A 15902-nucleotide genomic window follows, 5' to 3' on the forward strand; every position below is an offset into this window, starting at 1 on the left:
AAGTCCACGGCTCAGGTTCCTGGCAGCATCAGCTGTGTGGCTGCCGTGATCTCCTGTTAATCCCAAACCATGTGACACCTTCTCATGGCCCACCAGCAAGAGTCCTTTCACCCCTTTTCTTCCAGGCAAAGCCTCTCCTGCTTCCTAAGCCATGTGGCAAAAAGGGAGCACCCTAAAGCTGCACAGTCCCAACTTTCACTAAACCCTAGCGGTCCCAAAAAACCCCAGCATGGCTGCCACACCTGGGCTTAAATCCCAGCACCAAACTTCCTCTGCAGCACCATTTCCAACTCCTCCCACAATTGGCTACACTTGCCAGCATTCCCTTATTTTTCCAGCTTTACTGGACTGCCATGACTCCATGGTGTGGGGCCAATCATCTGCAAGCTTTTCTGCAGGCGCTGTACCCAGGGGGAGTTGCCTCCCAGTTGCATCATGGGTTGAGTTACTCCCATCCCCTTGGCTCAAAGCAGGGCCACAGCTATGTAACATATCTATGAAACCAGGTAAAGGTTATAGATATGTTAAATGACCATGCCAGAGGTTAGCTGCAAAACTGTTGCTATTTAAAACAACTCTCAATGGCCTTGCTCCATGCCACAGCTCAGACTTGTTGGGGTGAGGCCATCCTGTATATTATTTTTTTCTAGTATTTCCTGGACACCGAGTTCTGGACCCCATTACAAATCCCCATTTGGAGTCCCCCCCTTGGCTGCAGCCTGTTACAGTAAAAGCTGCTTTTCTTTCACCCTAAGACAGTATACCAACTCCAAGCAAATAGAGTGGAATCAAAATTAAAGTTTACATAACAAACACACTTAAAAGAAGTCCAAGCTTTGTTAGAAAAATGGGCAAAATCTTCTAAAACTAAATTGACTGAAAAGAAATTAAAACTAGAACATTGCTTCCTATAATATTAACTGTTGTTTGTCTATGACATAAGACAACACATTCAAAATTCAAAAATAAAGTTAACATTTTTAGCTTTATTGAGATATAACTGACAAATTAAAGTCAATATTTTTAAGAGGTTAAAAGAACTAATAAAGTTGTCAGGTATCAATTATTTTTAAACTTATGGCTAAGAGTTTTTATCAACCCTCTTCAACCCCAAAAACACAACAAAAATGTAAAAGTATAGATTCTTCAAAATATTAAACCCAAGATTTTCCCCTTCTTCAAACACTCTAAACCCAAGTGATGAGAAATAATTCACTCTGGCCAATGGGGACATTTCTTCTGCCCAGTGACACAATCAGAAAGTTTACTTCTTTCATTATTTAACTTGCTCATTCCCATCCTAATCAAATTACAGGAATGTAGGAGTAAGCAAGAGGATATAATTTCCCCTGCAGGCCCCGGCCGAGTAGCTCAGTTGGTTAGAGCATCATGCCAATACACCAAGGCTGTGGGTTCCATGCTGGGTTGTCTGAGAATCAACCAATGAACGCATAGTTGGGTAGAACAACAAAACAATGTTTCTCTCTCTCTCCCTTGTTCTCTCTCTAAAATCAATTAAAAAAATTTCCTCAAGTGAGGATTAAAATAAATCAGTAGATAAAAAGAATTTAAAAAAAGAATCTTTAAACAAAATTAAATAAATAAATTTAATTTCCCCTGAAGCCTATGACTGAGGCATAACTAAATTTATAACATGAGAAACTTAAACACTGGGGAAAGCTGTGAAGGTAAGGGAGATGAGCCACCTCTGTGGCCTACAGAACAAACTGGTATCTCTAAGGCAGATCTGATGAAGAACTTATCCAGGAATCAGTCTCCTCCAAAGCTGGACAGGGAGGAAGTGTAGGAAGCACAGCTTTGCTAAAAGGATGAAAGGTGTCACTTGGAGACGCACTGGTTTCCTGAGGAAGGGAAGGAGACACTAAGCCATCTTGTTTTGTGCATTTTAGATTTTCCTTGTTTTCCACCATCAATAACTGTTCTATCTCCTCTTTCAAAGATAAATTTGCTTGAAATTCCTTTTTGGGAATCATCGAGTGTTCTTTCTGACTTGTCTGGTCTTCTGACCCCTGTGACTCAGGGCAAATGACTTTGTTACTGGAATCCTCACGGATTTCTTGTTTTATGGGAGGTAGATGTGGAAGTTCTGTTGTCGTTTTTCCACTCTTTGCTTCTTCTTTCAGGAAATTTCCATCTTCACTGGATGGAAAACTTAGAGCTTTACCTAGCCTAGGATTTTCACAAAGTAAGAAACTTCTTACTTTGTCCTCTGTCCTTGTTGTCTCTGTCCCGGATTTCTTTGGATGTAGCACTGTCCTTACTAGGAGTCCCTGTGCATTCACCCTATATTCTTTTGCAGCTCTCTCTCTGCGCTGCTTCTGGAAGTCCTTGAGTTGAAGCAGTTCCTCTGGAAGCTCCATACACGTAGGCTAAGAAAAGAAAACAAACACCAGTCTACTATAACTAAACTTCTGATTATGCCTTAAAACCACTCTGCTATACTTAACAGTATTTGGCAAGCAGGAAGCTATTCAAATGTATTCTCACAGCACCCTCTAGTGTCTGTAACTATACTACTATTTTTCACGTAACAAATAATTTGATTCCAGTTTTGAGTGTGTCTTTGTGTGTCTATCAAAACTATACAGTAAAAAGTATGTCTCCCAACTGTGACTACATAAACACTACATAACGAATATATTAAGATGTCTTCAACTTCTGGTCACACTGGTAAACATGGGTAAACATGGCTCGCCTCCTTGCACAACCACATCATATTTACAACTAAACTACAAAACAATTATTCAGAACCGTCAGAAATCAAGCTGAATGGAAGTCCTGCAACTATGGAATTAAAGAAGAAACTACATCGGGACTGGTAGGAGGGGTGGAAATGCACAAAGGTCGGTCCCACACCTGCGAGAGGCGGAAAAAAATCGACAGGGGTATCTTAGGAATGAAGGGTCCCAGCCTCAGCCCAGGATTCCAGTACCAGGTAGAGAAGTCACCATATTTCTGGCTGTTAAAACTGGCGGGGATTGAGGCTGTGGAAGACAGAAACTGCTAGACTCCCTGCTAGTTCCTCTTAAAGGACCTGTGCACGGACTCAGACTCACTCCCTCTGAGCTCCAGCATGGAGGCAGAAGGTTAAAGGCATCAGAGACATACAGGGAAGAATGGAATTGTCCAGCATCAGGGCAGAGCTGGGGGGCCATTTTTCTATCAGACAGAAGTGCAGGCAGAGGTCAGGTTTCCTTTACTAAGCCCTCCCCAAACTAAGCCACAGGGCCAGCAGGTGGGCACCATACCTGAGACTCCAACAACCTGGCTCACACTGTTTGGCCACCCTAGTGATTCCCTGAGGCTCTGCCCCACCCCAATTTTGAGCCTACCCAAGTGTTTCCAGTGGCTTTTCATATGAATGGGTTGTCTTGGCCCATGCTTCAGATTTTCCTAAATTCAATCAAACAAACAACATCTGGCTTCAGTGAGCCCCATACTTCACGTTAAGTTGCCCTACCCAGCAGTAGCAACAGCTGGACTTGCTTCAGATTGGCCGCTCGTAGGTGCCTCCAAGCCCAGCACAAGTGGCAGCCATCTGCAGATCACTTTGTAACTTACGCTGTGTGACTCTGGACCGAACACAGGTGGTGGTTGACCTTGCATGTCAATAACAATCAAGGCTCAACTACAACAGGAGGGAGTACACAGCCCACACAGTGTGCACGTGTTAAGTACCCAGCTTGGATAATAGGGGAGGAGGCTGTGCTACTGGACCCTAAAGGACACTCTACCAAGCCTGTAAGATGTAGCAGCTCTACCTAACACATAGAAACAAACACAGGGATGCTGCCAAAAGGAGGAGACAAAGACACATGACTCAAATAAAAGAACAGAGTAAGACTCCAGAAAAAGAACTAAACAAAATGGAGACAAGCAAGCTATTAGATGCAGAGTTCAAAACACTGGTTATAAGGATTCTCAAGGAACTTAATGTATTTTATCACGTATAACACACACTTTTTTGCCCAAATTTTTCAGGGAAAAATAAGGATGCACATTATACATGGGTATAATGATTACATACCATGGGTATAATAATGGGCATAATAATCTCATGTATAATGCACGCAAAAACGTGGGTATGCATTTACATGGCAAAATATGGTAGGGAGCACTTCAACAGAACAAAAAAGATCCAGTCAGAAACAAAGGATACACTAATTAAAATAAAGAACAATTTACAGGGAATTAACAGTAGAGTGAATGAAGCCAAGGATAAAAACAGTGATTTGGAATATAAGGAAGCAAAAAACAACCAACCAGAAGAGCAAGAAAATAAAAGGATAGCCCTGGCTGGTGTGGCTCAGTGGACTGAGTGCTGGCCTGCAAAGCAAAGGGTCACTGGTTCAATTACCAGTTGGGACACATGCCTGGGTTGCAGGCCAGGTCCCCCACTGGGGGCGTGGGAGAGACAACCGCACATTAAATTAAATTAAATTAAATTAAGATAGTGTGGGGTAGAGGGATGGGGAGAAAAGGCATACAACTGTTAACTGAATAACAATTAAAAAAAGAAAAATTTAAAAAAGATAGCGTAAGGAGCCTCTGGGACAAGTTCAACTGTACCAGCATGAGCATCACGGGTGTGCTGGAAGAAGAGAACAAGAAATTGGAAACCTATTTGAAAAAATGACAGAAAACTTCCCTAAACTTGGTGAAGGAAATAGACATACAAGTCCAGGAAGCACCGAGAGTCCCAAACAAGTGAACCCAAAAAAGCCCATACCAAGACAAAGAGAGAATCCTAAAAGCAGCAAGAGAAAAGCAGTTAGTTACCTACAAGGGAGCCGCCATACGACTCTCAGTTGATTTCTCAAAAGAAACTTTGCAGGCAAGGGATTGGCAAGAAATATTCAAAGTGATGAAAAGCAAGGACCTACAACCAAGAATACTCTACCCAGCAAAGTTATCATTTAGAATCAAAGGATGGATAAAGAGCTTCCCAGACAAGAAGAAGCTAAAGGAGTTCATCTCCACCAAACCAGTAATGTACAAAAGGTTAAAGGGTCTTCTTTAAGAAGAAAAAGAAAATTAAAAAATATAAACAATAAAATGGTAAGAATACATACCTACCAACAATTGAATCTAAAAAACAAAATATACAAACAGGCAGAACAGAAACAGAATCATAGATATAGAGAATGTTTCAAAGGTGCTAGATGGGAGGGAGGTCAGAGGGATGGGTGAAAAAGGTGAAGGGATTAAGAAATACAATTTAGTAGTTACAGAATAGTCACGGGGATGTAAAGTTCAGCATAGGAAACAGTAGCCAAAGAACATATACGCATGACCCACAGACGTGGACAATGGAACAGCAGGTGGGGGGGGCTAGGTAGAGGGAGGCAAAGGAGGGAAAACTGGGACACGTGTAATAGCATAATCAATAAAATATAATTTAAAAAAGAAAAAAAATGTCATCTTTGTTACAGAAGGTAAATAATTTTTCCCAGGTTGTTTACCTTTGATTTTGTCAAGCCATACAAAAATTTAAAGTCAAATTATTAATTTTTAAGGGTTCTGAGTATTTCTGTGTTGCATAGAAAAGCACATACTCCTACAACTCAATAGCAAAAGAGCAAATAATCTAATTAAGATGAGCAAAGGACCTAAATAAACATTTTCCCAAGAAGGCATTCAAATGGCCAATTGGTATGGATATACGAAAAAATGCTCTGATGATGCTAATCATCAGGGAAATGCAAATCAAAACCACAATGAGATATTACCTTACACCTGTCAGAATGGCTATTATCAAAAAGGCAAGAGATAACAAGTACTTTGCAGGGGGGATATGTGGAGAAGAGGGAACTCTCATAGCGTATATGGAAATGTAAAGTGGTTTAGCCATTGTGAAAAACAGTATGGCCATTCCTCAAAAAATTAAAACTTAGAACTACCACATGGTCCAGCAAATCCACATCTGGGTATATATGTCTGAAGAGAGTGAAATCACTGTCTTGGGGAGGTGTCAGCACTCCTATTTGCAATGCATTATTCACAGTAGCCAAGGCATGGAGATAACCTAAGTGTCCATAGCAGGATGAATGAACTAAGAAACTGTGGTAAGCCCTGGCCAGGTGGCTCAGTTTGTTTGGAGCATCACCCATGCACCAAACAGTTGCAGGTTCAATCCCTCTCGGGGCACATACCTAAGATGTAGTTTGATCCGTGGTCTGGGTGTGTGTGGAGGGCAACTGATCAATGTTTGTTTTTTTTCCTCTCTCTCTCTCCCTGCCTTCCTCTCTCTCTAAAATTAATTAACCATATCCCGGGGTGAGGACTGAATGAAGAAAGAAAGATGTGGTCTGTATGTACATACAGTGGAATATCACTCAGCCGTAAAATGGCGATCCTGCCATTTGCAACAATGTGGATGAACCTTGAGGGTATTGTAAGTAAAATAAGCCAGACAAAGAAAGAAAAATACAAAAAATTGAGCTTATTTTATAGAAACAGAGAATAGAATGGTGGTTGCCAGCAGCTGGGGGAAATGGGGAGATGTCGGTCAAAGGGTATGAACTTTCAGTTACAAGATGTAGTAGTTCTGAGGGTCTAATTAATGTACAGCATGGTTACTACAGTTAATAATTCGGTATTGAATACTTGAAAGTTGCTAAGAGAAAGTCTTAAGAATTCTCAGCACACACATAAAAAATTAACTAGGTGAGGTAAAGGTGTGTTAATTATCTTGATCTTGGAAGCATTCCACCAATGCATACGTACACTTTAAATATATACAATTAATTTTGTCAATTACTCCTCAGTAAAGTTGAGGGGAAAGAAAGAAAAGCATTCCCTACTGTGAGATCATTTTCTTTAAATTTTTTCCAATAATTTTATAATTCCATGTTTTACATAAATACTTGATCCACGGTGTTAGTTTTGGTGTAATGAAAGAGATAGCAATCCAATTATAATTCTCCTCCCCCACAATGGTTAGTCAATACCTAAGGCCATTTATGGAATAATTATCTTTTTCTTATTGATCGGAAATTCCACCTTTATCACAACCATATTGACAGATATTGGACATATTTCTGGGTTTTCTACTCTGTTCCATTGATCTGCCTATACATGTACCAGTTGCAAACTATTTTATGTAGTATAGACTTATATAGGTTCTTTTTTAAAAGATTTATTTATTTACTTTTAGAGAGAGAGGGGAGAGAGGAAGGGAAACATCCACATGCGAGAGATACACTGATGGCTGCCTCTCACACCCCCCAGCTGGGGACCTGGCCTGCAGTCCAGGCACAGGCCCGACTGGGAATCAAATCGGCGACCTTTCTGCTCATAGGTCGGCACTTAATCCATTGAGTCACACCAGACAGGGCTACTTATATGTTTTAATATCTGACAGAACTTACCTAATTTTATTGATCTCTATAAACTCTATAATCACAATTTGCCAAAATAATGCTGGTGTTATTATTTTTCTTGGAATAGAGTTAAATTCAAAAGTTAATTTAGGAATAACTGATAGCTAAAAATACTTAGTGTTTCCATTCAAATTCTTTTTTATGTTATTCAGTAATATTTTTAAATTTTCTTCATCTCTACATTCCACATTTCTTGTTGGATTTATTTCTCCATTACAAATAAATCCAACAAGAAATGGACTTATCTTTTTTGTTACAACTATAAATTTATGTTTTCTTACATTATGTTTTCTAGCTGTATATATGTGTATAGGAAAGATATGAATTTTTATTTTACATTTGTTCCCACCTTACTAAATGGTTTTTTGTTTGGGGTATCTCTTTCAGTTGATTCTCTTCAGTTATCATAAGCATGTAATGATTCTGATTCCTCCTATCCAAGTTTTATAATTCATTTTTTAAAAATTATAGTTAAAAAAATTTTTTCACTGCTTAATAACTGCAAGAAATAGTAGAGTAGTGGTAACAGTCAGCATTAAAATGTTTTTCTTTATATTAATGGGGATGCTTTTAGTGTTCCCAATCAAACATTATGTAGTCTTCTTGCTTGAGATATATTTTATTGTGTTAGAATATGTATTCCAACTTCAATCAGTAATGTATGCAAAATAATATAAATGTTTCTAGCATTAAACAGTGGGAGCAAAATACAAAAAAGTTATTAAATTGTCCTTGGTTTTACAATGATAAATAAAAAACTTTAAAACTCTCCAACCAATCAAGGTATGCAAGAATTTTTGTGTTGTTATTTGTTGATAAACGGTGAGAGCAAAATACAAAAAGTTATAATTTTTTCAGCATTTATGGAATAATCATCAGGCTTTCTTAGCTCTAGTGAAATGAAAAATTTCCTAAGATTAAACCATGCTTGCAAATAGAACCCAGCTGGGGTTTGTGCCAAAAATGCTAGTACTGTATTTAGGATTCTGCATTAGAATTCCTAAGTGAGAATCTAGCCACCTGTGAACTTTTTATGTAAGGAGCCAAATAGTAAGTATTTTAGCTTTTGTGAGCCACAAACTATCTCTGTCGCATACTCTTTTTTTTTTTTTAAATCATTTAAAACTGTAAAAACCATTCCTAGTTTGTGAGCAGTACCCAATAGGTCATGGGCCAGATTTAGCCTTAGGCAGTAGTTTCTCAAATCCTGGTGTATAGCTTTCTTATATTATACTGGCATCATAAAGTAACTAATGAAATCTTAAATTTACCCATTCTTTGATAGAAATATTTATTGGAAATATAACTTAATATTGTGAAAAAATGTTCAAGGAAATGAAGGCCAAGCTATAACCCCTTCAAAAATATTTATCATACCCGGACCAGCATGACTCAGTTGGTTGGGCATCAACCAGCAAAGCAAAAGGTCACCAGTTTGATTCCCAGTCAGGGCACAGGCCTGGGTTGTGGGCCCAGTGGTCCCTAGTTGGGGTGTGTGCGAGAGGCAACCGATCGATGTTTCTCTCAAACTTTGATGTTTCTCTCCCTCTCTTTCTCCCTCCCTTTCCTTCTCTCTAAAAATAAATAAATAAAATCTTTAAAAAATATATTTGTCACCAAGTCTGTCTCATGCAATTTTCTGCAGCTGTGAAGAGTGGGTATAACTGTGCCCTCCAAGAATAAGGCAGAAGCAGAAGCAGTCAGGACCCAGCCACAGAGAGCTGCACCTACCTCCGCGCCTCCCAGCCAGTTGGCAGACCCTTCTCGGTAGGTGTTCAGGTACCTATCCACTAGGGTAGTTAGGTCAGACATCATCTCATCTAGGAGCACCAGGCGAAGGGGTAGCAGGTAGGTGGCTTCTAGAGCCAAAATTTTCAGTAAGGAGGGTGAAAGAGGTCGTGTAAACCACACTTCTGTATTCTCCTAGAAACACCAAAACAGTTTTCTCTGAATAGTAAGCAAAACTTTAAAGAAAATAATTGTTTATTTAAGTGTTGTTTAACTTAAAATACTATTACTGCCATTTTCCTCAGTTATTACCTTCTACCGTCATGCTATGGCTAGGCTTTGGAGAATACACACACACTTTATGTGTATTGTGTATGTAATTTGGGGGGAAGATTCAGGGAGACAGGAAAAGACATGAAGAGGGAGGAGGAAGGGAGTGAGGGGGAGGGAGGAGAGGGGCGGAGATGGGGGGCGGAGAAAGAGAGAGAAATCAGGACTTATTTAAAAATGGAGGCCGGAGCCGGGGAGAGGATAACAGTGGAAAGAAGGGGAAGGGCTGTCAAGGAACATGTATAAAGGATCCACAGACAAGGCCAAAGAGGGGTAGGATTGAGGGTGCGAGGTGGGGGTCGCGGGGCAGTAGAGAGTGATGGGCGGGGGCGGGGGGAATGGAGACAACTGTACTTAAACAATAAAAAAACAAAAAAACAACAAAAAAAAACCTGGAGGCAGCAGACTTGGTTATGTGGACAAAATTAGAGCCAGTATGGTCTAGACCCCAGTTTGGCATGCAAGACTATCAGGAGGTAAATAAAATGCACTTTACTTTGAGAGAAATAACTGGGATTATTTTTGTTGCATTGCTTAGTCCAAATTCTCAACCTAATCATCCCTTGTCCCAGCTTTACAATGTATTTAAGACTGCTTTGAAATTGATAAACAACAAGTCTGGATCCTGGCTCTTACCCACTCGAGACCACAAGCAACCCGTTCCATTAGGAACAACTGACATTTTAGCAACGCTCCCATGCTTACAGGGCAGCTGCCATTTCTCTGTAGACTATGCTGATAACCCCACTCAGAAAACCCTTGAAAACATTAACGTCATATGAGATATCTTTCCTACTCACCTGAATCGCTTTCTGCCTCTCTTCCAGAAAGGAAAGATACTTAGGGGCTACTTTAAGGTGTCTTATTAAACTCTCCTGTAAAGTACTGATGCAGTTTGGAAGAAAGCCACCTGTTTCTACCGAAAATTGAAGGACGTCTGCCACCTGGGGCATTAAAAAGAAAAAGACAGACAGACCAATCTGTAAAATGTATACACAGAGTCATCTTCTGAAGAAATATATTTAGAGAAATGTCTTTAAATACCATTTTCTCCAAGAACCCACATGAAATTTTAAAGTGGTACAGTAAACTTATTCTGAAAAATTAGGGGGAAAAAAAGAAAAAGGATCACCAATTTTAAGGTGTCCTTGTCTTCTTTCTTTTCCACTTCTTTTATTTGCCTGCTTTATGGCTATCTATTTCTTTTTGGTGCCTTTGGGGTATAGGGAAAGATAAAATTCAAGAATTATTTTTATTACTTTATTAGCAACTCTGGTAAAGTTTTGGTAAGGAAAGTTAATAAAATTAGGAATTGAAATAATTATTTATCTGTGTGTGATAGGCTAAATAATGGTCCCCAAAGATATCTAATCCTACTTCCTGGAACCCGTGAACGTAATTTTACGTGGCAACACGGAATTCGAAGCTCTAATTAAGGGTCTTGAGATGGGGAGATTATCTTGAACGGTCCGGGGACAGGGGCTAAATGCATCACAAGTATTCTTATAAAAGGGAGGCCGAGGGAGACTTCGCTGCGGCAGCAGAGACTGGAGTGGTGCACTGTGAAGATGGCAAAAGCACACGCCAAAGAATACAGGTGGAAACGGAAAAGGCAAGGAAGCAGACTCTTCCCCATCAGAGTCTCCAGAAGAAACCAGCCCTGTTGACACCCTGACTTCAGCCCAATGAGCATGATTTCAGACTTTTGACCTCCACAACTGTGAGGGAGTAAATTAATGTTGTTTAAGCCACTAAATTTGTGATTTGTTACAACAGCAACAGAAAACTAGTACATTGTGTTAAAGGAAAACAAATTGGGAAAAGTCTCAATTCCTGATTCTCGCTCTATGGAAATCTGAAAAGAAAAATATGGAAAAATATGCCTGTCTTCATTACACAGTCTACATGGGGTCAAGGGAACAATGAACAGTGATCTTGCATTTGGAATAAGCACAAAGGCAATCTCTGTGAGTGAAAGATCCTGAAAGAAGGCCCAAAAGAATATGTAAATGAGCAGATACATAAAGGGCAAACTGAATCACATAAAATAATTAAAAAATTGAACTTTTAGGAATTTCCACTCAAAAATAATTGGCAACTCATCAGTTTAACCCCTCTCCAAAGGCTCTAGGGCTTATATATTCAAGATCTCCCTCCCACTAGCATAAACCCAGAACCTCATGAAACTAGTGGTTTTCCTGCTCTCATAGCCAAATCCTGGTAGTACAGGATAAGAATTTCTCATTTCCCTAGGGCCCTTTAGAGCAGAGAAAAATCACATATCTTCAGGCTATTTTGGGGCCAAAATAGGCTTTTGGGGCATGTCTAGGACAACCTGCATCCCTGAGCTAGATGCCAACCAGCCACAAGCTTTAACTCACACATACGTGATAAAGGCAGAGATGTGATTGTTCACCTCACACTAAGTGTCCCATGTCAGGCTTCCGAATGACCCCCACACTGTTCAAGTTTCTAAATATTGTAGAGTATGGAGCTTGCTCCTTATATGACAAATTCTGGAGCAAAATAAGGTGGGAAATCCTAAATACTTTTATATAACTTTTCTGCAGTGATTTTAGAGTTCATCAAATGATCTCACATATTATACAAACATCTTACATGAGAAATGAGTGGGAATGGGATGCACACACACAAAGACTTTCGACCATTCATCAGACGAGGCCTATTTTCTAGAGGAGCTACGTGCAGTAGATTGAATCCAGTGTTTCCTTGCATGTACCTGTGTATCGAAGACATTATTCAGCAAAATTCCATACTGATGAGAGAGGCAATCAGAAAGCCAACGGCAATCATGGATAACCTAATGCATCAAAACACAGAGATAGAGTAATTAGAACCTGGCTGCAAATTTTACTAGCAGAGGAATCTGCTCACACGCTCACCTTCAAAATTCTCTTGTCTTCTAATACCATCTGTAGTCCATTGTTGAAAGCACGACTTCCCAGCAGGAAAATGTCAAATAAGTAGACACGACTATGTGTAGCCACCTACAATAAACCACCCAGACCCATACGTTATAGAATAAGGAAGAACTAGGGAACGGAATTTGAGGGCCAAGAGAGACATGATGAAATATTTAACAGCCTCACTTTAAAAGTAAACAATAGGGCACTCAGTATTCTTAGAGAAATTGGTTTTACAGTGATCTTAAGTTAAAAAATAAAAGACACTATGACTGTAATTTTCAAAAGAAAAGAAACAGACAAGCTGGTAATTTAGTCTTTCACTTTTCACTGTCCCAACTGTGTTTTACCTGTCTCACCTACAGCATTCTAATATCCCAGAGACTAGAGGTTTAAGGGTAATAAACAGTATTTTGTTAACAACACAAAATACTATTTTATGTTTCTGAGTTACCTAATGGGAATGAACGGGTTAAGCATTACATGAAATTACTCATAAGAGAAGATCCCAGTCCCCTAGCAGGAAAGAAACGGGCAACAAGTACACTGGCACAAATGCCAGGATGTGAAACACTGCTTCGTAGATCAATTCATACAATCGTAAGAATCCTAGGTTGTTTCTGATCATAAAAGTCACAGAAGCAGTACAGTTAATCTACTGAGTCAGAGAGTGCATGGCAAAAACGATGCAAATGGGTCCAGAGAGCCAGCCATGCGACAGGCTGATGCCATCTGTGTCATTTCAGGAGCCAGCTGTTGTTACAGCTACAATTGCCGGGCCTACCTGGCACCTATTCCTAGATCCTTCATGCTGGTTGCTAGAATTTGATGCCTAAATAATCAATCCCTGCTCTTTTCCCCTACATTTTTAATTATAAAAATTGAATTGACATTAAAAGTTTGGAAAATAATTCTCTGCTACACTGTAAGCTCTATGAGACAAGAGATTTTGTTGGATTCACCACCACACGTGCAACTAGGACAGAGCCGGGCACGTGGATGGCTGTTCCACATTTCAGTGGATCAATGCGTGCCATGCAATGCTCCCTGCTATTTTTCCGAATGCAGAAAATGTACATGGCTCCGATAATATGCCTCCAAATCTATGCCCTGCTCTTTCCATTAATGAACTTTCAAATATTTTTCTATAATGCACTTGTCATCATTTTTTGGCATCCATAAGGAGTTATAAAATGTACTATGACTTCTCTTATTAACTATTTAAATGGTTTCTGATTTTTCACCATTATCAATGATGCTAAGATAAATAGATTCTCATGTATTCTTTCTTTATATTTTGAATTATTTAGGATAGATTATTAGAAGTGGCCCTGAGAAATGAGCCAAAGGGTATCAAAAAAAACTTTAACTCTCAACAAATATTTGCTACCTTCATCTTATTATTTTTTAATTTTAAATAATTTTATATTTTTCGAATACAGTTGACATACATTATACTAGTCCAGTGAATAGACACTTGTGTAACTTAGGAAGTGATCACCCCGATAAAACTAGTACTCATCTGACACCATTCACAATTATTACTTGACTATATTACCTATGCTGTAGTTTACATTCCCAGGACTATTCTGTATGACCCATTTGTACTTCTTAATCCCTTCACCTCTTCACCCATTCCCCACTAAGGTACTTATTCCATGACTGGGAATCGAACCAGCGACCCCTTGCTTTGTAGGCTGACACTCAATCCACAGAACCACACCAGCCAGGGCCATTTTGTTCATCTTTTCTTTTACTGTGCATAAGCTTTTTAGTTTGATGTAGTCTCATTTGTTTATTTTTGTTTTTGTTGCTTGTGGAGGTTTGTTTTAAGTAATTTGCATTGGTGCTGCTAACACAAACCTAGTCATCTAAAAGCTAAGGTTTACCTAGACAGTGCACGGAATGAGAGAGGCACTTTAATCCTTAAGCAAAACTGGGCCTGACACCTCCATTCATTTCCCTTCAAGAAGGTGAACATTCCAGAAGAAGAATGTCAAGAGGGCAGAATGCAAATCCTAACAAAAAATATCATCTCAGTAGGTGGAGGTGTGTCTTGACTCAAAGGATAGAAGACATTGTTTGGGTATTTGACCCCTTAAATGCTGATGCTGCTCACTTTGACCCAAAGGTGGCTACCCAACCTCTAGCTATGCAAGGCTCACTACAAAGTTCTTTTGATATAATGGGGATCCTTACCTGACATCTCTCAGGTCCAGGAAAATAAAAAGGATGTGGTAGAAACCTGCTGTAGAAAGCTACCAAACAAAAGGAAAGATGAAGAACTCTTCGTACATCTAAGGCAAGAGAACAGAGCTGGGAAAGAAGACTGGGGTCTGTGGGACAGCAGTAACGATTATAAAAGCGAATCTGTAGACAGAAACTCTTCTTTTGAAAAGAATAAACTCAGTAGTAAAAGAGTGAATGATGTTCCAAGTAAGCTACAGTACAGTTATACTTGGGTGACGTACAGAAGACAATTAAAATAAGTTTATCCAGTGAGCCCACAATTATTTGAAAATAAAAAGGTTTTTAAAAACTATTTTTTACCTGAAGCCAACATAGTTTCCCATGACGACAAACATTTGCTCCTTCTGCAGCCACACCCAAGACACTCTGCTTCTTGATGTGGAACATCTGGTAAGAAAAGGAAGAAAATACAATTCTCGGCATTAATTTTGCAATTATGGTATCATTGATGACACAGATAAAATGAACAAAGTAGATCATATTTTTTAAACTCACAAAATCTGACTAATCCAAAGCAGGAGTCTGCTTCATACACACACACACACCCCACCACCACTACCACGCCACACCCCTAACCACTTGTGATCTCTTTTTTAGTTTTCACAAAATTATTCCACAATTGGAAAATAAATCATTCATATCCCCAATGCTAGTAAGAATTGAAAACTTTGATACCTTTTGTTACTACTGATGCATCAGAGAAAGATGCATCAAAGAACAGCACCCTAACATAGGGCAATTTATTGTACCTGAAGGGAACTCAGGTAGTGGCTGAGTTTCACAGTATCTACTGTTCAGAATCAGAAAAAGAAGGAGTCAACAGGTCCCTTAAAGTCTTGGATTCATTAAATTACTCAAAACTGAAATAGTGGTAACCCAAGAGCATATGTTGGTCCTTTGATCATCCATACTCTTATCCTACTAGTATTTCAAAAGATTATATAACTCTAGGATCCTTAATCTACAATCTATAAAAATATCTGCATGATACAAGATACTCCCTCTTTTACAGGTAGGTAAATTACTCAGGAATTCAAGGGCATGGAAACTTACACTAGCACAGTACCTTCCTTTGGAACAGGGATGTCAAATTCATTTTCACCGGGAGCCACATCAGCCTCACGGTTGCCTTCCAAGGGTCAAATATAATTTTAGGACTGTATAAATGTAACTACCCCTTAACTAGGGGCAAGGAGCTCGGCGCTGCCTCCAGTAGAAACAAGGTGCCAGCTGGATAAAACAAGTGGAGGGCCGGATTCCGCCCATG

General features: G+C 39.4%; 1 protein-coding gene across 4 annotated transcripts in view; it reads right to left on the reverse strand.

Moving 5' to 3' along the window:
- Nucleotides 1–966: 966 nt before the first annotated feature.
- Nucleotides 967–15902, reverse strand: part of EXD1 (exonuclease 3'-5' domain containing 1) — a 33577-nt gene continuing 18641 nt past the window's right edge. For 2 of the 4 annotated variants that reach the window (XM_024567862.3, XM_045201847.2), the window contains exons 7-12: nt 14936–15022; nt 12365–12469; nt 12202–12282; nt 10262–10405; nt 9135–9326; nt 967–2390 (exon numbers count right to left, since the gene is read on the reverse strand). In XM_024567862.3, coding sequence (XP_024423630.2) covers nt 1737–2390; nt 9135–9326; nt 10262–10405; nt 12202–12282; nt 12365–12469; nt 14936–15022 — 1263 coding nt within the window. In that variant the 3' untranslated portion in view covers nt 967–1736. The remainder of the gene's footprint in view (nt 2391–9134; nt 9327–10261; nt 10406–12201; nt 12283–12364; nt 12470–14935; nt 15023–15902) is intronic. The other 2 variants (XM_024567863.3, XM_053928989.1) reach the window with 2 other exon arrangements.

The sequence above is a fragment of the Desmodus rotundus genome, chromosome 7 (genome assembly GCF_022682495.2).
Source record: "Desmodus rotundus isolate HL8 chromosome 7, HLdesRot8A.1, whole genome shotgun sequence".
NCBI classification, from domain to species: domain Eukaryota; kingdom Metazoa; phylum Chordata; class Mammalia; order Chiroptera; family Phyllostomidae; genus Desmodus; species Desmodus rotundus.